Source organism: Protopterus annectens, chromosome 6.part0, assembly GCF_019279795.1.
Source record: "Protopterus annectens isolate FY-2018-M chromosome 6.part0, PAN1.0, whole genome shotgun sequence".
NCBI classification, from domain to species: Eukaryota; Metazoa; Chordata; order Ceratodontiformes; family Protopteridae; genus Protopterus; species Protopterus annectens.
The window spans coordinates 409819083-409842170 of NC_056737.1; the positions used below are offsets into that span (position 1 = coordinate 409819083).

At 37.5% G+C, this 23088-nt stretch overlaps 1 protein-coding gene across 1 annotated transcript in view; it reads right to left on the bottom strand.

Moving 5' to 3' along the window:
* LOC122803849 (formin-1-like) overlaps positions 1 to 22712 on the bottom strand; it is a 29793-nt gene extending 7081 nt beyond the window's left edge. Inside the window, exon 1 of the mRNA XM_044073531.1 lies at positions 20712 to 22712. Within this exon, the coding sequence (XP_043929466.1) occupies positions 20712 to 22596 (1885 nt within the window). The 5' untranslated portion in view covers positions 22597 to 22712. The remainder of the gene's footprint in view (positions 1 to 20711) is intronic.
* Between the last annotated feature and the right edge of the window lie 376 nt (positions 22713 to 23088).

The window sequence follows — 23088 nt, forward strand, 5'->3', positions numbered from 1 at the left end:
AAAAAAAAAAACAAATCCCCAAAAGCCACACGCTCTAGGGATCTAAACCTCACCACAACGATAAATAGGATTCCTATCCCAGAGACTCCCCATGCTTTGGAACAGAATTCCAATCTATGTTAGGCAGAGCCCCTCACTAACACTCTTCAAGAGAGACCTTGACAAGTGGATGGGAAACAGAAAATTTACCCGGATCATTGCAGTGGCTCTGCTAGACAGAGGCACAGGGAACTAATGGCTCTGCTGGACCGAGGCACATGGAACTAATCTAAGGGGGTGGCGAAAGCTAACACATTCTGGCTAGGCTTATAGATGCCCTCGGGCAGATAGCCTAGTACTTACCTATGAACCTATGATACTGTACCCTGAAATGCCTAGCTGAGCAGAATAAAGGCTAGGGTGCTAAACACAGCTTCTGGCCAATATTACAAGACTTTTAGTTACTACAAACTTTCAGAAACCTGTTTCCAAACTTTCCCCTCTAAACCAGAGAGTAAAGTTTGGAAAGTAACAGAACCCTGCATTCTGTTTTTTTTCATGGGGGATTGAAGATTGTGCATCACATTTGAAACAGGCAGCATACTATACAGTATACCTCTTCCAAAGCTGGACTTGAGAAAAGTTGTAGAAAGAAGAAATCTACTTACAATATATGGGGAGAAATATCTTAAGTGTTTTGGGAACCCAATAATGTTCCCAAAAAGATTGCTTTGGGAAAAAAACATGAACTCATGAATTACCACATAGGTGGCAGTACACTAAACACCGAAAGTGTGATAAGAGACTTAGGGACACAGGTGGACAGTGGTCTCACCTTCGATAACCACATCGCCACAACAGTCAGGAAATCCTTCTATGTGGCACACCTCATCACTAAGAACTTTTGTTCCACAAAAAATGAGGTCATTGTCTCACTGTACTCATCCCTCATTAGACCCATTATAGAATACAACACCCCATTTGGTATGTACCTCTCAAGACATCTGCAACAACTAAAAGGCCGCAGAAATACCTCACTAAAAGAATCACAGGCGTAAAGCAGATGCCCTATGCTGACCGGCTTAAAAAACTCCAGCTATACTCTGTTGCATATCGTCTACTCAGAGGCGATCTCTGCTTAACATACAAGGCCATGTCAAACCCAGAGCTGTTGGACATGCTACACTTAAAGAAATCCCAATCCCTCAGGGCCACACACTCCAGGGATCTAAACTTTGTCATCACAATAAACAAAATATTCTGGAGGGATAGGTTCCTGACCCAGTAACTCCTCAGACTCTGGAAAAGACTGCCCAGACATGTCAAGCAGAGTGCCTCTTTGGCCCTCTTCAAAAGGAACCTTCACGATTGGATGAGAGAAAGGAAATTCACCCCGGGGATCACGTCAGTCACCCTGCTAGACAGGAGTCCAGGGAAGTAAATAGTATGGGAAGAAACAGCCAGGGAATTGTTATGGCTAGGCTTGTATACACCCTAGGGCAGATAGCCTAGTACCAGCCTATGAACCTATGAACCTATTCATCCTGGCAATAAAACAAGAAACATCTCCCAATGTGGGTGTGAGGAACATTTTTTTCTCTCTATCCTGTCCATGAAGAAAAAAATATGTTCATAGGTCCATAGGTTCATAGAATAGTACTAGGCTAACTGCCCGTGTGGGCTATTGTAAGCCTAGCCAATTACCCTATGTCAGAATCAAACCCTGCACCTTGTGTCTATAACGTAAACACTTTGACCATTATGGCAACTTCCCACCCCTTGTGCCCCTGTGTACAAGTCATATTAATTAGAAACAACTGTAATACGTATTGTCTATGACCGAATGGAAGAGAAATTTGAGCCCCTACATAAAGAGCCCCCCACCCCACCGGGACATATCCTGTAGCATCCGCTAGAAACTTTGTGTCCCAGTAAAGATGGTTCTCCCTTGTCTGAACCTTGGCACTAAACACAGCTGAAAAGGATGTCACTGACCTCTGGTTCATAGAGGCCCGAACAAGTAAAACCAGAGGAAAACAGAAAAGTAAGTTAGTGAACTGGGGAACAGCAAATGGACACTGCAGGTGTAGCCACTATCAGCTGAGGTATAGATCTGTCTCACATAGAACCAAGGGTTCACATGAAATTAATGTTTTTTTCTAGGAATTGCGGAAGTAGGATCAGCAGGAGCGTTTACTTGGTAAGTATCCTTGCTGTGACTGAATTGGGTGTGTTGGATTCAGAATGCAAGTTATCAAAAGTTCACAAAAATAGCACACCTACTCCTTTCCCTGACAATAAAGTCTCTGAATGCTGATATGCCCAAGCAGTACAGAAAAATCCTGTTAGGAACTCTTTAAAGTTAAAAACTGATCTGAAAGAAACAACCTGCAGGTAAGATGTCGCCCCATGAACACTTACACCCCATGCCAAGTAAACGCACAAACATTACATAAAATACTGCCAGAATCCCTCTTAAGTAAATTTAAATTGACAGAAAAAAATGATAGGTAGTTTGTCATTGAGTGAACACAATCAGTACATAATTCACAGAAACATAAGCCATCATTGCAATCATGCAAGAAATCTTATATGTAAACATTTCTGTCTAAAAGAAAAAAATTGCCAGTAAGCTGTCAGTGCATGCACAAACATATCCTGTAATGCTCAAGAAGCACATTAAAATCCCATCAGCAAGTCATAAAAGTAAAAATTAGGTTGAGACAATGTCAGATAAGCTGTCACCATGTGTGCACTAAACACATATGCATTGTAAATGCACAAGCAGTACATTAAAAATCCTATCAGTGACCCATAAATGTCAAATATGCTAGCACAAGAAATGGCAGGTAAGTTGTCACTGCATAAACAGAAGCAGTACATACCTTGTAAATGCAGTGCAGAAGCAGTACATAAAACTATGTCAAAATGCCTGAGCAGTACAAGTAGCCTGACAGGAGTAAACAATAGGTACGTTATCACAACATGCATACAGAAAGGTTAAAACGTCCGTATTTTTTCATAAGGTACTGATTTTTCACATTAACTAAAACTTTTCAAAGTAACCAAAGTTTCTGGAATTTTCACAGTGTTTGCGGTGTTAAAATAAAGCCTTTTCAGACAGATTGTTGTGCAGTTAAGCATAATTACAAGTACCTGGTCCATGCTTATATTTAAATGAATTGTGTTGTTATGGCAAAGGGATTTCACAGACCTGGTCCACTGGTGTTTGATAATAATATTGCTGAGAAATGGCAAGTGTTTGAGCAAGAATTCGATATTTTCATACAGGCTGCATTTTCTGATAAAGACGCACGTACAAAGGCATTCATACTTCTTAATTTAGCTGGCTCAGAAGTCAATGAGAGGGAATGGAATGTTCATTTGTGTATGTACCTGCCATGTAATCAGAGGAGGGGGAGAACCGCCATATTGCGATACAGGCTGAAACACAGGAAGACCCAGAGTGCTTAAAATGTAAATTTAGAGAAATGTGCAACTCTCAAATGAATATTACAATGGAAAGGCAAAACTTTTACATAAGAAATCAAAAGCCTGTCGAAACTATTCCATCATATATTACTGACAAGAAATAAAGCAAGATTTGGTGATCTATGAGATAAGTAAATAAAAGAGTGGCTTGTCTGTGGTGTTAATAATGATGCAGTGAGAAAGATTTTGCTTCAGGATAGTGATTTAACATTGAGCAAAGACACTCAGATTTGTCAAACACATGAGCTTACAAAAAATCATACAAATATGCTTACATATGAGAAAAGCATGCATGTGGTACCTCATGCACTGTCTGCCAGTGTGAATGTTGATAGTGTACAACATAGAGCTAAGATGAAAAAGAAGTATAAACTGAGAGGTTGTGCACTGCCACATGTAACCTCATTGTTAACTGTCGTAATTGTGGAGGCAGATATGAACCTAAATGAGATAAGTGCTTAGCTTTTGGTCACCATTTGGTAGATACAGATTCCTGAGAATGCCATTGCCATTTGGGATAAAGTCTGACAATGAAGTATTTCAACATGAGTCGGAACAAATTTTTTCTAGTTATCCATGTGCTATCATAGTGGACAACATTACTGTAGGGGGCAACAGTGAAGTCGAACATGACAGAAACCTCAAGAAAGTTCTAGACTCTGCTTGTGAAGTCAGTCTTAAACTGAATCCTCAGAAGTGTAAATACAAAGTGAAAGAAGTTACTTATGTGGGTCATTTGTTTACTAGTTCTGGCTTACAACCAGATCCGCCTAAGCAAACAGCAATTTCAGAGAATATCACATCTTTACAACATTTTCTTGGTATGGTCAACTATTTATAAAAGTTCATCTCAGACCTGAGTGAGCTTTCAGAACCATTACGTGAGTGGACACACAAAAATGCAAACTGGTCCTGGTTGGAACCCCAGCAAAAAACATATGATGTTATCAAGCAGAAAATTGCCAGTCCACCCACATTGAGATATTATGATGTTCACAAACCTGTAACTCTTTCATGTAATGTTTCAAAGTATGGTCTTGGTGCAGCATGTCTTTGAGAAGGCATACCAGTAGCCTATACATCCTGAACTTTAACCCAAACAGAAAAGCATTATGCAAAAGTACAGAAAGAACTTTTGGCAGTAGTGTTCGCATGTTCAAAGTTCAATGATTATATTTATGTCAGACTTATCCAAATAGAGACTGGTCACCAACCACTAGTGACAGTTCTGAAAAATACAGTGTATACAGCCCCAGTACAATTACAACTCATGATGTTAAAATTGCAAAAGTACAATTTCAATATGGTTTACAAAAACGGCTTTGTCATGCACACACAGACAAACAACAGAGCAGCACGAAGATAAAAGAGCAGACTTTGAAGTCATGGAAGTCAGAAACTTTTTCATCATCACAGCTTGATGAACTAAGAAGTCACACAGCTTCAGACCCAGTTCTCCAAAAGCTGAAAAACATTATTAGTCAAGGATGGCCAACATGACAAGCTAGTTTACCACTTGATATTCAGCAGTATTTTCCTTACTGAGACAAGCCCATGATGGAAGATCGAATCATCATGAAAGGTCCAAAAGCGGTAATTCCTAAGGCATTACAACAGGAACATATCAAAATCTTGCATCGTGGTCACCCAGGAACTGATTCAACCAAAAGAAGGGCAAGAGGCATTGTATTTTGGCCTTCTATGTTCAAACATATAGAGAAGGAAACTCTAGTATGTTCAATATTGCAACAGCACCAAACCGCATCAACAAAAGGAACCACTTCACCTACACCAGATTCCTGAATTACCATGGTTGACGGTTGCCACAGATATTTTCGAACAGAATGGTCAACATTACTTAGTGTTAGCAGACTCTTATTCGAATTAGTTTGAAACTGACCTTCCTAACTTAATGTCCAGCACTGTCATTACAAAGCTGGCGGCATTTTTCTGTCCATGGTAGCCTGCACAAAGTTATTTCTGACAATGGCGCACAGTTTATAACTCAGCAGTTCAAGAAAATTGCTGAGTCTTGGGACTTTGTTCATATTACTAGTAGTCCTGAGTATCCACAGTCCAGTGGGTTAGCTGAACGTGCAGTTCAGAGTGCAAAATGTTTGTTGGAGAACTCCAAGAGAGAGATGGTACTGATGTTTTCCTTAACTCACTCAATCTCAGAAACATTCCTCGAGACAGCTTGCTTGGTTGACCTGCTCAGAGATTAGTCAATCAATAAATAATTGTTAGTACCAAACTCAAAGGTCAAGGCTCAGCTTTTGAGAAAACATCAGTCACAAAAGTTGTAATATGTTAAGAACAGTAAACCCCTTAGACCATTGCTACAAAGAGAAGTTCTGAGAATTCAAACATCTAAAGGATATGACTGACTGGGAATCATGAAGAATATTTAAGAACCGAGACCTTACATCATACAATCAGAAGGAATGGATTTCAGAAAGAATTGAATGCATATGTTACCTGTCTCCGAACCAGTGATGCAGCAGATTGCCTGTGCCAATGACTCTAATTCGCAGAGTGACTTTACACCTGTTCACATTCAAAAGGACAGTATGCTTCCTTCAAATAATTTTGATGTAATCCCTGATATCCCAGTTGTGCAGAATCCCCAGATAATGTCCCTGTTCTAAATCCAGTCAGAATTTCTAGTCAGCCACTGTAGCTAGATAGCACATGCATATAAAATAATGAGCATGTGGAAGATAAGCACCATTTTGTATCGTCAGTCAGAGTGAGTGCAGGCATGAATGGAGATGCACATGCAAGTGTGTTTGAAGTAATGAGTCAGTCTGTTAACTTAAGTATATGTTCTAGTTACAGCTCCTGATGTGTTTATGTACAATAAACAACCTGAGCCCATCACAGTGCCTCAGTGTCTCATCTAAATACAACAGACATGTGACATGTACCATTGTCATGAATATGCTTAGCCAAGGAATTAGTATATTCCTTCTAATTTCTGAAAGATGTTCAGAAATTCTTTCCTTAAATTTTCTATTAGAATTACCTATATTATTAGAATTACCTACATAGAAACTAGTGCATGTCATGCACACAGCTAAATAAACCAGATTTTCTGTGTTACAAGCAGCAAAGCAATCTAATTCATAAATATGTTTTGTTTGTGGATGTTCAAAAGTAACAGGAGGATCAATATGTTTACAAAAAACACAGTTATAGCATGGAACAGTACCTTTACTTTTAATTCTAGTGGATCGGTTCTTCTTTTCATAAATTTCCCTATAGCATATTTTCTACTTCAGGTTAGGGCATTTCTTAAAATTACAACTGGGAGATGCACCTATTATTTTACCCAATTCTGGCATAGCAGTTAGTATATCCTAATTTCTCTGTATAGTATCAAGCGGTTAGCATTGCCGCCTCACAGCTAGAGGTTCTCGGGTTCGATTCTCGGCTGGGGTGCCTTCTGTGCGGAGTCTGCATGGCCTCCCTGTGGTCACGTGGGTTTCCTCCCACATCCCAAAGACATGCTGTAGGTGGATTGGACACTCTAAAATTGGCCCTAGGCATGAGTGTGTGTGTGTGCATGTGCCTTCCATTGTAGGTTGGGCGTCAGGCTGGCAACTTGACACTGTAAAACTCCACTGCCAATCATGAGCGGACAGGTGATCCACTGTGGCGACCCCTAACCGGGAAAAGCTGAAAGAAGAAAAAAAGAAGTATCAATAACATCACTAGTATTAACACTATATTTCATGACATATCTAAACTTAATGTTATTACAACTTTGGTTAGTCTGTGGGTGTTCTGATGGAAAATATGGTTTGGCTCTACCATATCTTTCATTAGTTACATAGTTAGATGCTTCATTCAAAAGACCTTCATCACAGCCTCTCATCTAAAATTCTTGTCTTACATATCCAACTGATGGTTACATAATGTTGCATCTGTAGTCAGTCTACCCTTTAAAAACATGACCAGGATGCATACTGTAACTATGGAGAAATCTTCTTGCCTGAACCTCCTTCCTATAGATATTCATTGATATCAGCCCATCAGTTTTTTTAAGTGCTATATCCAACAAACAAATCTTTGTTGTAGAATATTTCAAATAAATCTCAGAAAATTTGTAGTAGTTTTGTGGCAGTTTCCAAGAATCGAACATATTCTTGTAGTTCAATTTCATCACCCTTCCAAATTAAAAAAATATGGTCAACAAAGCATTTATAAAATAGAATCTTAGTATAGCTGTTTGTTGAACCAAATACATGCATACTCTCCCATTCATAGAGGGCTATGTTAGCATACGCATTTGCTATTGGTGTACCCATACCAACACTCAGTACTTGATGGTAAATCCAATAGTCTCCAAATAAGAAAACATTACTTGTTAGTACAACTTCTAAAAAAGCACACATCATTTCTATTTTCCCATTTGTGAATGCTGTGTTCTAACATAAATATTCTCTCACAGTCTGTACGCCATATTCAATAGGTATGACAGTAAACAATGAGTTGACATCCGTTGTTACAAAAATAAACTGGGCGGTCTCATTCACAGAATACGACTGATAAAGTTGTTTTAAAAAGCCATTAGTATCATAAATATAACTTTGATGATTTTTAGCAAGGGTTTTATATGCATTGAAGAAAGGATTATTCTGAAAACTTTGCTATTTGTATTTGAATTAAAATAAGTGAGATATTATTTCTGGTGTTGAGATCTGTCTTTTTATTGTCCATGTAAGTACCCAGATCTCTTATGATTTTCTCTGAATGAAGAGCACTATTTATAACATACATATGATATGGGAGCAGCTTTTGCCAAACATGACTACTCTGCACTTTTTTTTGCTTTTTTGTTTTTGTTTTTAAACAATTTTTTAGTACTCCAGATTTGTGCATGTTCCAGCTCTTGCTGGAGCTGTTTAATATCAGTGGATGAGCAGATAATATTACCCAGCTTGCAGTCATCTCATACTTAGTCAATCACAATTCTGTGATATTGGCTTGAATGCTTGAAAAATAAATGCCAGATTGGAGAGAGCCTAGCATAGACTCCGGTGCTACCCCATTTCCTACATTTTTTTCATTCACAGAGTACATTAGCAAATTTCAAGACCTGGCATCTATTGAATGTCCAATTTGCAATCCAGTGGACAATGTAGGTACATAAATAAGTTTGTCTAATTTTTCAATAATTCCAGTATGGGTGATAGTGTCAAAAGCTTTACCCAGGTCAAGATAAGTAGTGTGCTCATAATGACCACAGTCCACAGCCTCTGTAGTCTTTTCAAAGAACCAAAAAAACACAAAAATCCACCACAGCAATACAAGGAAGAAGCTACACCAAAGACGAAGTGAAATCCTTTAATTCCAGCAAGATACAGACTAAGCGCTTTCACCAGTAAACTGGTATCTTCAGAGTCTGCTGAAACACTTTTGCATCTATGTTTAAATACAAAACAAACATACATAAAGATCTTTAACATTAGATAGATTAGGTTTTGATTGACTAATTGAGTAATTAATTGGATGATTGGGTATGTTTGTTTTGTATTTAAACATAGATGCAAGAGTGTTTCAGCAGACTCTGAAGATACCAGTTTACTAGTCTGTATCTTGCTGGAATTAAAGGATTTCACTTCGTCTTTGGTGTAGCTTCTTCCTTGTATTGCTGTGGTGGATTTTTGTGTTTTTTTTGGTTCATCGTTGTGGATCCTTGGTTGGTGTCCTGTGACTTTTTGTTTAACTTGTATTCCACTCAGCATTGTTGGAGGGCGTTGCAGCAGATATGGAGGATATCCTGAAAGAATTGACTAATGTACTGGGCAAATTGGCTAAGGTCTATATGGAAGTAAAATCACAGGCTAATACGAACGTTGTTAGTCCAACGGACTCTGAAGTGCGGCTATTTACGTTGCACTCTAATGAAAGTATCACTCCGGGGCAAAGGGAAATTCATTCGGGCACCGTTGGTGCTGGTACGAACAATAGACCAGGAGGGGCGAATTCGGAGGGACCGGAGTGTTCTACCTACCCAAACGGAGTCGATCGGACTCGTGGTTTAGGTTCCTGGTTCGAGGCACCGAGTTTTGAAAGCAATTGGGAAGCTCCGGAAGTAAGAGGAATTAACGGTCGAGGACAGCAGCAGTATCCTCTCTCACTCCGAGAGCAGATATATAAATATGAAAAACTTTGCCGTAAATACAGAGCAATGCAATTAGACAATTCATTTCTCAATAAATCCAAAGAGTTGCAACAAGTACCAAGGGGGCTTCGTATATGGAAACTGCCTATGGGAATCGACGTTGGATCGGAATGTTTTAAAGAGCTAGTAGCCCTTTATGATAATACAGGTATGCTTATGCTTGACATTATTATACGTAACAACAACAGTAAATTGTCTGCATTGCGGGAAGAAATCAGCCTTTTGCACACCAGTATAACTACCGATTTGTTGTTTTTTGATTACAAGAGTAATTCTGAGCAAGTAATCAAAAAAGTTGAAACTTTTGTTTTGAACAGTAAAGCTACTAAGCACAAAAAGCTTGTTAGAGACACACACGAATATCAAACTGGGACTGCATACCCACCTGGTACAAAAACTGTTAGTGTTGGAACTAGGAATTCCAGGGCCAATACTGAGGGGAGAGTAGAATCAATGGCGGTTTCTGCCATTGAAGATGATGATGGCGTTTTTTTAGAAAACGAAAACCTCCCCCGCAGGTCGAAGAGACTTCTCAGCAAGGGATATCAACAGAGGGGCAATGCCGACCATTTACCATCGAGGAGGGGAAATCGACATTACTAACGGACAACTCTCAACCCAATGACTTTGTAGTTGATTTTAATTTGTGTTTTTCTTTGGATTCTTTTCTGTATGGTAGTGATATGTTTGATAGTGAGAGGAACGAATGTTGTGTGAATGTTGAACAAGAGTTAACTGTTCAAATTGAAAATGATGATAGTTGTCAGCAGTCTGTAACTGTTTTTAATGTAGATCAGATGGAATACAATGAGCATCAAGTGAATACTTCAGTACCAGATTTTCAAAATCTAAGTCCAAACACTACTAACAAAGTTTGGAATGACACTGGAACTAGTGTAGGACTTATAGATAAACAAATGGATGTTAGAATTGAAGTCGAGGAGCCACAAATGAAGTGTGAGGTATTAAAAAGTGGAGGTTTTGTAATATATAATTACACAGAAATGGTGATAGGCAAAGTACATTTTGAAATTTTTAGTAAAGGGATTAGTTTTGTCCCTAGTTACAAAATAGACATAACGCAATTGCTTGTTAACCTGAAATATTACACTAGGAAATTAAATTTACATTTATACTTTTCAAGTATGGGGGTGACTTCAGCTAGAGCAAACAATGCAGAGGGTGTTACTCTTATGAAGAGAAAAAGTACCTTTGTGCCCCCTTTAAATAGTGACGTTAATATTTTTGAGCAAATGGTGGAGCGTGATTTCCGTAGATTATGTGCACAGCAAAATCATTTAAAAGATAATTTGACTGCTGAGGAGAGGAAGGTCATTCAGGATATCACGGACACCAATGAATATAGGTGTATGCGCCCTGATAAGGGGGGAGGGATGGTCATTATGGGTAAGATGGACTACAATGGAATCATGATGAAGATGTTAAATGATGGAGAGACATACAGTAGAGTATCAAGAAATGAAGTAAACAGGATGTATAGTAAAATAGATTTATTTCTGCTGGATGCATTGTATCAAGGTGTTATAAATGAGGATGAATTTGATTTTCTGAGCGTTAAATTTCCTAGGATGCCTGTTTTATTTGGAATCCCTAAGACACACAAGGGACTTGAACAACTTGAATTTAGACCCATTGTATCAGCTAAGGGATCCAAGACAGAATCCATGGCAGTTTTTGTAGATCAGTTATGTAAGGATGTGGTGTTGGAAACACCACATATCATTAAAGACTCCTGGCACTGCCTGGAGAGGATCAAAACAGTTAATGAAGTTGATGTTGAGACGTATGGTTTTTTAACCATCGATGTAGTTAACCTCTTTTCTACTATCCCTCACGATGAAGGGATTGAACTATTCGAAGAAAGTTTGAGGAACAGTAAAAGTTTTGACCTAGGGAGGCTTAATATGGTTTTGGATTCTATGAGATTCATTTTGACCAGTAACTACTTATTGTTTGAAGGGGAGACCTACCAGCAGATTAATGGTGTGGCAATGGGGGCACGGTGTGCCAACCTAGTGCTATTGGCATGGGAAAGGAGGTTTATTCTATCATCTGCATTTAATGAACACATTTTGCTATATAGCAGGTTCTTGGATGACATCCTAATCTTTTGGAAAGGCACAGAGGATGAAGTAACTAAATTTATGGCACACATTAACCAGGTCACCGAGTTTTTCAGATTTACACACACTTGGAATGTGACATCAATTAATTACCTGGACATTAGTATTTTTAAACATGAAGGAAAACTAGTGAGTAACATTTACAGAAAACCCAGTTTCTCTAACTCTATGCTACATTTTTCTAGTTGCCACCCATTCCACCAAAGAAAGGGTGTGATTAAAGGGCAAATGGTGAGACTTTCTAGATTGGTTAGTAATGACAACATGTTCAAGAAGGAGATGTATGTCTTAATTGGGTTATTTCTTGAAAGGGGATACCCCTTGAAATTATTGTTGAAAACGAAGAAGGAAATATACAGGAAAAGAAGGACAATATATACACCTATATTAAATGGTGGGGGTACACTGGCAACAATGCAAGGAGAAAAGAGGGGTTTTGCTGATAGGGAAAGAGATAGTCTCACATTTGTGTTAAAATTTAATGACATGGCCAAAGAATTTTGTGAAAGTGTAAGGATTAATTGGAACCATTGTATCAATGAACAAACTAGGCAAGTATTGGGTGGCAACCCAAAAATTGTTTTTAGTAGGGGGAGGGACATTAAAAACATTTTGGAAAGGGAGAATAAGGGCTACACTAGATCTAGGATGAGTAAATGTGGGAACTGTAGTGCGTGTAGATTCATTGCGGAAGGCAGTTATGTGTGTGTGGTGGGTTTCCCAAGAACCTTGGCATGTCCAGGCTTATGCAATTGTAACACTAGGTGGTGTGTTTACTTAGCATCGTGTGTGTCATGCGATGCTTATTATATCGGCATGACCACACGTAAACTACGCGAAAGAATTCGTGAGCACGTTAGAAGTATCAAGAACAAAGATGAGCATAATGCCCTATACCTGCACAGCAGGTCATGTATCAATTTTACGAAATTTTTGTTTTTCATCATTGACAGGGTAATGCCCCTATCACCTGGAGATATCAACAATAGAGTGGCGGTTTTGGAATCTGAGTGGCAACTAAGATTAAATGCCACCAGATTTCCTGGACTGAATGACCATATTTCTTTAAAACCATATCTTAAATGGAAAGCTAGTGTAATATAATGATAATACAGTAGGCACAAATAACTGGTTATTGCAAATATGACAGGTCTGTTTGTTTCAAGTGGAACAACATTTTTACAAATGTCTTTAATTTGATTATTTCAAAAAGTTAACATCAGTTTATATATAAAATATTTGAGATGTATTTGTATAAACAATCCAATTGAGTTATACATTCACATAATCAATGATCAGTGTATGAATTGTGGATCAATTGTTTTAATATAAATGAATTAAATGGTATAGAAATTCATATAATTATAAGTAGTATGAAAGGTTATAATTAATTATTTATTTATTTAAATTCACATTTGTAGGTTGTGTGCACAATTTAGTACAATTTCAGGCTGCTGTCATATATTTTACATATTTTTTATATATATACATTTTTTAGGAGAGGTTATTTATCTTTAACATTAGATAGATTAGGTTTTGATTGACTAATTGAGTAATTAATTGGATGATTGGGTATGTTTGTTTTGTATTTAAACATAGATGCAAGAGTGTTTCAGCAGACTCTGAAGATACCAGTTTACTGGTGAAAGCGCTTAGTCTGTATCTTGCTGGAATTAAAGGATTTCACTTCGTCTTTGGTGTAGCTTCTTCCTTGTATTGCTGTGGTGGATTTTTGTGTTTTTTTGGTTCATCGTTGTGGATCCTTGGTTGGTGTCCTGTGACTTTTTGTCTTTTCAAAGAAGCTTACTACATTCAAGAGGCAGGACCTGCCTTTCACAAAACTAAATTGAGTGTGGTGTAGACAGTTAATTTTGTCTATGTCAACATAAATGAGTTCTGCTATGATACGTTCAACGGCTTTGCATAGAACATTGGTGAGGCTGACTGACTTATATTTACCTGAGTCTGCAGCTGGGCCACACTTGTGTAGGGAAGTCACAGTGGCTGTTCTGCAAGCATCAAGAACAAACCTTGTAGACACACTGAGTTTGAACCATTTAAATAGAGACTTAAATAGTCCATACTTGGTGCAGACACACGGACAATGGCTCTAAAATCCCGAACTATCACAAAGATAAACAAGCATGCATGCAGACACACACACACACACACACACACACACACACACACACACACATAGCCACACAGACAGACAAAGGCAGACATATACACATGCATTGCATGCTTACCTATAGTCAAACTGGTGGAATGCAAATTTGGGTTCCTATTATTTTCTTGAAGAGGTGTTCTATCGAATGCCTTTTCATCGAACTTGAAACAACGAAATTTGAAAACATTGAATGTCCACATAAGTGATTTCTTTCCTTGGGAAAGAAATTGCTTGGCCATCCTCATCAGTTTGTCATTTTCCCCACTGTAGTGCGATCTCAGAGTTGGTATATTTAGTTAGTGGGGTGTGGGGGGCAGAACACCCAATTTTTGGGGTGTGTGGGGGCAAAGCCCCCCACTTTGTAGTGTCTGTGGTTATTTGTTGGTGTTTGTAGGTCAAGCAATTTCTTTCCAAGGAAAATAAATTGCTTATGTGGAGGTTCGATATTTTGAAAGTTTGCAGTTTTAGGGTAGATGAAGAGGCGTTCAATGGAATGCCACTTCAAGGAAATAATATAGACCCGCAAATTAATGTTCATTGCACATTTGGAGTGTTGGAGAAAACCACAGCATGTGGTTAAACCCACAGAGACACATGGAAGGCATGTAGACTCCACACAGAATAAGTCATAGCCAAGACTCAAGCAAGGTTATGTGCAGTGAGATGGTGAGATGACAATGCTACTCATTGTGCCACAGCTCTAATGTTCAGTTACTCTTACTCACATCCTGCTCCTGCCACACCAAAGATAGCCACTTATCATGTATAATGCTGATGCTTGTAATGGAAAGTGATAGAAATGGCTAACACATTGCTCTTAAATTCAGTGCAACCCTCCCACACACACACAGAAGTGCTAGTCATAGCATTATTGATTTACACTGATTTTAGCATGCACATTAGTTGACACTTCTCTTGTCACCACAGATCAGTGACTATAGTGATCAAGCAACAGCAAGGGTAAATCACATGTATTCACAGACGACCTATGTATCCATCAATTGTGTCCAATTTACTGTGTACACCTCAGATGTTAGACAATGACAGAAAATAAATAAATAAATGAATAAGAAAGTATTCCATCTTACTTCACACAAATGCACCCTACTCTTGCAAAGCCAGATCAGTGACTGTTTAAACTGTGCAAATGGCAAGAGGTTGTTTTGTTTCATTCTCAGACAGGTCCCACCGCCACACATACCTCTCAACCACTCAGGGATAAACTGCAGCAGAATCTGGGACAAAGCCAGAAAAAATCAGGGACAATCAGGGACACATTTAAAATATTTGTTCTATTAACTTGAGACATCCACAGAATCACAGCATATGAATTAATGTACAATTTGTGAGGAAAAAGAAATTTACAACTCTTAATTATTGTCATTATTCATTAAGTTTAATTCACCAACTTTCCTCCAAAGTCACCAATTTTAGGAGGGATTTAGAGGGACAGAGCTAAAATTTGAGTCAAAATCAGGGACATCCCTGAGGGACAGTAGAGAGGTCTTCCGCCACACCACAATATGAAGTATGAAACTCAGAAGTCTGATTGTGATAAAAAACAATCACCATGTAATAATTTCAGCTTTATTTCACCCAATGAACTATTCCAAGCTGCTTTATATAAATCAGAATAATCTTGCAAAGGTAGAATAATGAGCACTCAGCAGCTAGTAGTTTTCCTCCAGACAGCCCCAGCAATAATAACTAATTTGTCTGATGTCCTTCTCTTATTAAAGAACACTCTTCCAACATATTATTTAAAAATCAGGGACAAAGCCCTAAAAGAGAAAATATATTGCTTAATAAAGGCCCAAAATTAGGGACAGATTTTAAATATTGCTCTTACATGTTTGGAGAGTTAATAGAATAAACAGGTTTGCATAGCATTCATAGAAACACATATGTCTGTCATTATTGTCATTGTCTGTCATTATTTATTGCAATTATCAACAATTTGCCAGAAAACCACATATTTCACATAGAGCAGGCAAGAACATGAGGCAAAATCAGGGACTATTGATTGAAATATGCCATAAATAATGGAATAAGGAATGAAATGGACTGACTTGAAGCACAGTCATTGTGTATGTACCTGCCATGTAATCAGAGGAGGGGGAAAACCGCCATATTGCGATACAGGCTGAAACACAGGAAGACCCAGAGTGCTTAAAATGTAAATTTAGAGAAATGTGCAGCTCTCAAATGAATATTACAATGGAAAGGCAAAACTTTTACATAAGAAATCAAAAGCCTGTCGAAACTATTCCATCATATATTACTGACAAGAAATAAAGCAAGATTTGGTGATCTATGAGATAAGTAAATAAAAGAGTGGCTTGTCTGTGGTGTTAATAATGATGCAGTGAGAAAGATTTTGCTTCAGGATAGTGATTTAACATTGAGCAAAGACATTCAGATTTGTCAAACACATGAGCTTACAAAAATTCATACAAATATGCTTACGTATGAGAAAAGCATGCATGTGGTACCTCATGCACTGTCTGCCAGTGTGAATGTTGATAGTGTACAACATAGAGCTAAGATGAAAAAGAAGTATAAACTGAGAGGTTGTGCACTGCCACATGTAACCTCATTGTTAACTGTCGTAATTGTGGAGGCAGATATGAACCTAAATGAGATAAGTGCTTAGCTTTTGGTCACCATTTGGTAGATACAGATTCCTGAGAATGCCATTGCCATTTGGGATAAAGTCTGACAATGAAGTATTTCAACATGAGTCGGAACAAATTTTTTCTAGTTATCCATGTGCTATCATAGTGGACAACATTACTGTAGGGGGCAACAGTGAAGTTGAACATGATAGAAACCTCAAGAAAGTTCTAGACTCTGCTTGTGAAGTCAGTCTTAAACTGAATCCTCAGAAGTGTAAATACAAAGTGAAAGAAGTTACTTATGTGGGTCATTTGTTTACTAGTTCTGGCTTACAACCAGATCCGCCTAAGCAAACAGCAATTTCAGAGACTATCACATCTTTACAACATTTTCTTGGTATGGTCAACTATTTATAAAAGTTCATCTCAGACCTGAGTGAGCTTTCAGAACCATTACGTGAGTGGACACACAAAAATGCAAATTGGTCCTGGTTGGACCCCCAGCAAAAAACATATGATGTTATCAAACAGAAAAATACAGACCGCCTCAAACACCTGGCAACCCAAACACTTGGTGGTATGAGAGTAGTTTTCATGATCAGTGCTCTGTGACAGGATTCCTTACCATGCTTCTCATCCTTTTCCTCAAGAAATCTGGACAAAGCGATAAATAATGGGGGTAAGCCCCCAAATCAGGGATACTTTTTAAAATATTACTCTAATTCATTTAAAAAGTTAATACAACAACATTTCATCAACATGCATTTTCTAAACAATATGAAGTATGAAGCTCTTAATGTCTGCTATTATTTACTGACTGTAACCCTCAATGAAGTTTCAGAAAATTAAAAATTTTACAATGGACAGAATAAAAACATGAGGCAAAATCAGGGACATTCTGCAAAATTCGGGACAATTGGGTGCTATGATTTTTAACTGAAAGTCCACTGAAAACTACTACAAAGTCTTTGGTTGATGTTGTATAATTGTCTTCACTCCCACACCCTTGCAGTATTCTTCTTTGACCCTGGAAGTACTTGCAATTTGAAAAAAAAAAAAAAACAGAGATCAGCATAACTACATGTGTTCTAATTAAGTCTTGCAGCCCTCACCCTTCCTCATCTCATTGTCTAGCCCTGCCCTCTGACACTTTCTCATGCTTCACTCCCATGCCCCTCCTCCACACACACACACACACACACACACACACACACACACACACACAAATAAATAAAAGCTGCAGCTTAATTTAAGGAGCAAATAGATGTGAAGTCTGTCAAAACAAGGCTGGATATTGTCATTTATTTATAAACATGGTATAATTGAGAGATACATGTTAGGGACACTTTTCTGCCTTTCATTTTCTCCTAAGTAAAGAACTGATAAACGTATATACACACACACACACACACACACACACACACACACACACACACACACACACACACACACAATATTTATATTACTAATATTATTACTATTAGTTTCCCAGTAGAACAGCTACAGCATGAGAATTGTATTGCAAATTTAGGCTATGTACCACAGAACAAAAGAAAGGGAATGCATCTTGGTGTCCAAAGCTCGACTTTCCAGTTACACCATTGGTAGACATTGTAACCAGGCTATATCCATTGATTAAAACCAACAATTTGTTTCCATGCCTCTGTTACTGCCATGATGTTCATTTCTACTGCCAGATACATGAACGGCATGCTGACTTCTTAGCACAGTACAACATATGAACCACATATGCATATTTTGCACTCACATATTTGTGTATGAAATGCACACCTTTGCACATAACGGTGAAAAGGGGGCATGCAGATATCTGCTTTTGTTGTATGTAGCATAAAATCTACTTAACTTCCACAATAAACCTACTTTCAGTATTCATTACTCACACCAGGAAAACATTTATGCACTGCCAATCCCTTTTGTTTTACTCTAAATGGAAGGTAATAAATTACAGAAATTCTGACAAGGCCATTATAATTTTTCCAGAATTAGACTGTCAAAATTTGCAAATAACCTATTTATTCTAATACACACACTCACTTCATATTAAAAGCATCACTTAATGCAAGGCTCACAATCTATTCATCTTCCTTTCCCTGCTAAAAATAATTTTTACACAATTTCTCTATTATCATATTCAGATTTTCAAATCAGGCATTTTTTTTCATGGAAAGACCTTCATTACTACAGTTACTTGCTAAAAAAAAGTATCAGCCCCCCCCAGATGCTTAAATGCACAAAAAATGGCAGACACAATAAGCTTCCGTCATCAAACAGATATAATGTAGTGCTTATATTAACAAACTGCTGCTGACATATCTGCCTCTGACATTACTAATGCGCCCTCAGCAACACATTACAAACAGAAATATTACAATTTCAGTGAACCTTCAAACAGCAGAGGCAGGCAATTGCAAACTACTTCTGACTTTAACTTAGATAGAATGCAAGTGATTAAAAGAATGAAAGGTAAATTATATCCACACACACACACACACACACACACACACACACACACACACACACACACACACACACACACACACACACACACACACACACACACACACACACACACACACACACACACACAAACACTTCAAGTTTCAGCATTTGCACATATGGCAAAACTTACATCCAGTGGTAAAAATATTCAAAACATACACATATTACATATCAGGAAAACAAGAAAAGAAAAAAAAAGAAAAAAAAATGACAATGTTTTATCTTATAGAGTGGTTCCTATCAAAATCTCATAATCTATTATTTTTTTCCATAGTAATTATACAAGTTTATAAGCAGATTTTTAACCATTTGATGACCATATATTTCAACCACAGAAAGAATAGACACAATGACATGCCAAAACATGACAGCCTTATTTTTTATATGCCTCAGCTTTCATTTTCTTTTCATCCTTATCAGCAGGCTCTTCTCTATTGCAATTTATCAAAAAAATAAAATGCATTTATCAAATTTTGGTCAAATACATAATATAGTTTATTAGCTCTGAAACACGTCTGCTCTCATCAACCAGTAAACAAATGTGGTAATCCACAAAACCAACCCTATCCTAATTTCTGCATGGTATTACATCATCATTTTTACTGTCTATAGTTAGCCTACTCGGTGGTATGTATGGTCTAAAGAAAATGTTGTTTTTGCCCCCACCCCCGGGTGAGGAAAGGTGAACTGTATTTAATCACAAATAAAGAAATGAGCCTATAAACATGAGGTTAGCCATTGTTGTGCCTCCATTTCTACCAATAAATGACAGACAAATAGTACAGATTTAAAATACAGAAAATAATATCCCACATTACAGAAACAAATTGTGCAATGCTACTAAATGTGTATTTCAACTTTTATGTACTTTCTTAACAAATATAATAGCGTCTTTAACAGATTTTTTTCATGAGGTCAACTGTTTAAAAAAACAACAAAACCTGTGCTCTACACAGACTACCACTTAGTGCTATGATTGAAAATACAACTTTCATGTGGACCTTTGATTGCAGTGTGATTCCTGCTGATGCAACTGCTTTTGTTAATGGATTTCCTTTTCCTTAATCTGTGTGCCTCCTGTAAAAGGTGCAAAAAGTCCTTGTGTCCTGCTAGGCTCATTGGTGAAGATGTTAAATAAGTAATAAATTAATTAGAAACATAGCAGGAAAGTGAAACTCAATCACATGCCATGAACAACAACAATTATACCTCCTCTAAACAGCTTTTACACCCAGTGTCCTATTCCCAGTTTGCACTTTGATATATAGCTTTTAGAAACTTAAAATAAAATATGCATAAGAAAAGGTAGCTTCAGACAATGCAAAAACGAGTCAGTGATGCTACAGCATGTAAATACTAAAATATATATGAAGATTCCTCTCTATGCAACTTATTAAAGTATACTAAAGTATGCCTTATTAACAAATGTGAGCAAAGTTAACATCTTCTCAGAACTGTACTGCAGTGTCCTGCAGACTTTTCAAGTAAGTTCTCACTTAAATCATTTTATGCTGGCGGTATCACAATTAGTTTGAACATTCATTAAGCATACCAACTCTGAATGTTAACATTTGCAAAGAGGTCAAAGCAATGTAACTAACCTTGAAATGGCTGTTGATATAGTGCAATATCCAGTTTTATATCCTCTTCTTGATATTCGGGGCTTGCAGCTTGATTAAGATCCACAGACTTTGTTGTAAATGTTCCTTCTTCTGCGTCACTGAGCTTAAAACAGGGACACAACAACAAATCATTGCATTCCTCTTCACAGATATGTGTGGGAGAGCTGCTCTCACTCTGCCACTCATTAACTCCAGGTTCCTCCTTTGTAGGAAGTGGAAGAATCCTATGATGCTTTTGTGGACTAGGTAGGCAGCTGGCCAGTGGTGACGGAAGGGGTGGAATGTGTTGCTGGGTATTACTTACTGGGCACAAATTACTGGCAGTAGCTAGCAACGATGAAGTTAAATCTCTGACATCTGACTTTAACATTCCATTATCTTGAAAATAGTCATGAATATTGTGTGAAGGCAAATTCAGTAATGAATGTTTATTTTTCTCTGGTTGCAGACTACTTTTTTCAGACACCGCCGCTATTGCATCTTCTTTGCCTTTGTGTAGTCTTTTCCAGTCTGCAGTCTCATCAAAGCTGTCACTCTGTATGACTTTTAAAAGATTTTTATTGACAAATCCAGATGGTTTGCAAGACTCATTAATCGTTTGTGCCTCCATGATAGAGGTCTCTCTTTCCTTAGTACATTGCACATTGCTTGCCTGTAATACTTTTTTATCAGCATTTGTCAGATAACCATTAGAAACTGTAACAATGTCTTTTACTGTTTTTTTGTCTTCAGCATGACTAGTGTTTTCATTAATGTCATAAGTAGTACAGGTACTTACAGTTTTCTGTAGCAGATTGTCTAACTCTTTCATTCTTACTACAGTTTTAGCCACATTTTGTTTGATAACATCCTCATGAAGTCTGACTTGCAAACTTTCATCTTTATTTCTTTCAAGTTCAGAAAAAACTTCACATCTTTTATATGTGTCACTTGAACTGCTGTTGTTAGGAGCCAGCCAACCTGTTTGTCCTGGTATAGCCTGAAAGCCATCTACTAACTCATTAAATAAACTGTTGCATGGAGATGCCCTGCATTCTGTGAAGACATCGTTGTCATACTCTGAAAGACAGCTGCCAAGATCTGAGTCGGATTCCTGAGATGTAAATCTTTGAAGAAACTCTTTTCCTTTACTCTGTATTTCAGCAACAGTAACATCATCAGGTTGCAGTTTATTACTGTTTACATCTGACTGCTGCAATGCATTTACAAAAGAACTAGTCAATTTTGTACTGGGAGAAGTGCTGATGGAGAGTTTTGCAGAAGCAGCCTTATCACGTCCCAAAGAAAGGCCTTTAGTAATTAATGCAGATGAAGTCTCCCAGCTACCACTCAATTTTCTTCTAAACTTATTATGCATAAATTCCTCTAAACTTTCTCTTCTTTTGCTAGATTTCCTTATCTTTTTGGTCTTAGGTACACTTTTTTTACCATCTGTTGAGAGTGAACGCTGGAGATTTTTAAACCCTGGATTAACTTCTGCCTTTTCAGAATTCTCAGCCTGCTCCTGAAGCTTTCCATCCTGATTTCCCATCTGTATACCTAAAGGAAAGTTTGAGTGCAGAGTAAACAAATCAGTCAATAGTTCCTTATTTGCAGTCCAGTTATACAACACTGAAAGAATGTCCTGAGTTGCAGTTTGCTTGAAAAGTGTTGTAAGGCTTAGACAAGCTCTACCTCCAAGTTCAGCTATTCTTGTGCCCTCTTGAATTTGAAATAAGTTCACAAAATATTTAATGGATTTGTCTAAAGAAGCACTGCCCAAATACATAAATCCTCTGACTTTTCCTCGTGGACGATAGAAGCTGACGTAGCAAACTTCTTTTATGGGTTTGTGTAAATGGAGGATGGTATGAGTGCCTTCCATTATATGTGTCAGCTAATTATTCATGCACTTAAATCAAGAGTTCAGTGTTTGAAGGCTTTCACAAAGCAGCATGTGATAAGAATGGTACATTGAAAACTTTCCGACAGCCCCTTTCTGTAAAAATGGTTGCCTGTTAAATAAAGATAAATGTTTTATCAGCTATTACCCCAAAAACATTTAACATAACACTAAAACAAAAATAAATCAGCTTTTTTTTCTAATACTTATCTACACAACATTTGTATGACTGTTGGTTAGCATTCTATTGTTGAAATATACATGGTGCATTGTCTACTAATAACAAATAATGCAGGAATCTTAATAATGGAAAAAATAATAAAATCACAGATATGTGTGAAAACAGGCACTGTTTACTTTACTACTGAGTTTTATTAAAGAAATTATTTCTCAGAATAAGAGATAAAAGTAGATGCAACTTAACAGTATAAAATTGTTTATCTTTGCAGAAAAGCTGTGGATTTTGTTACACAA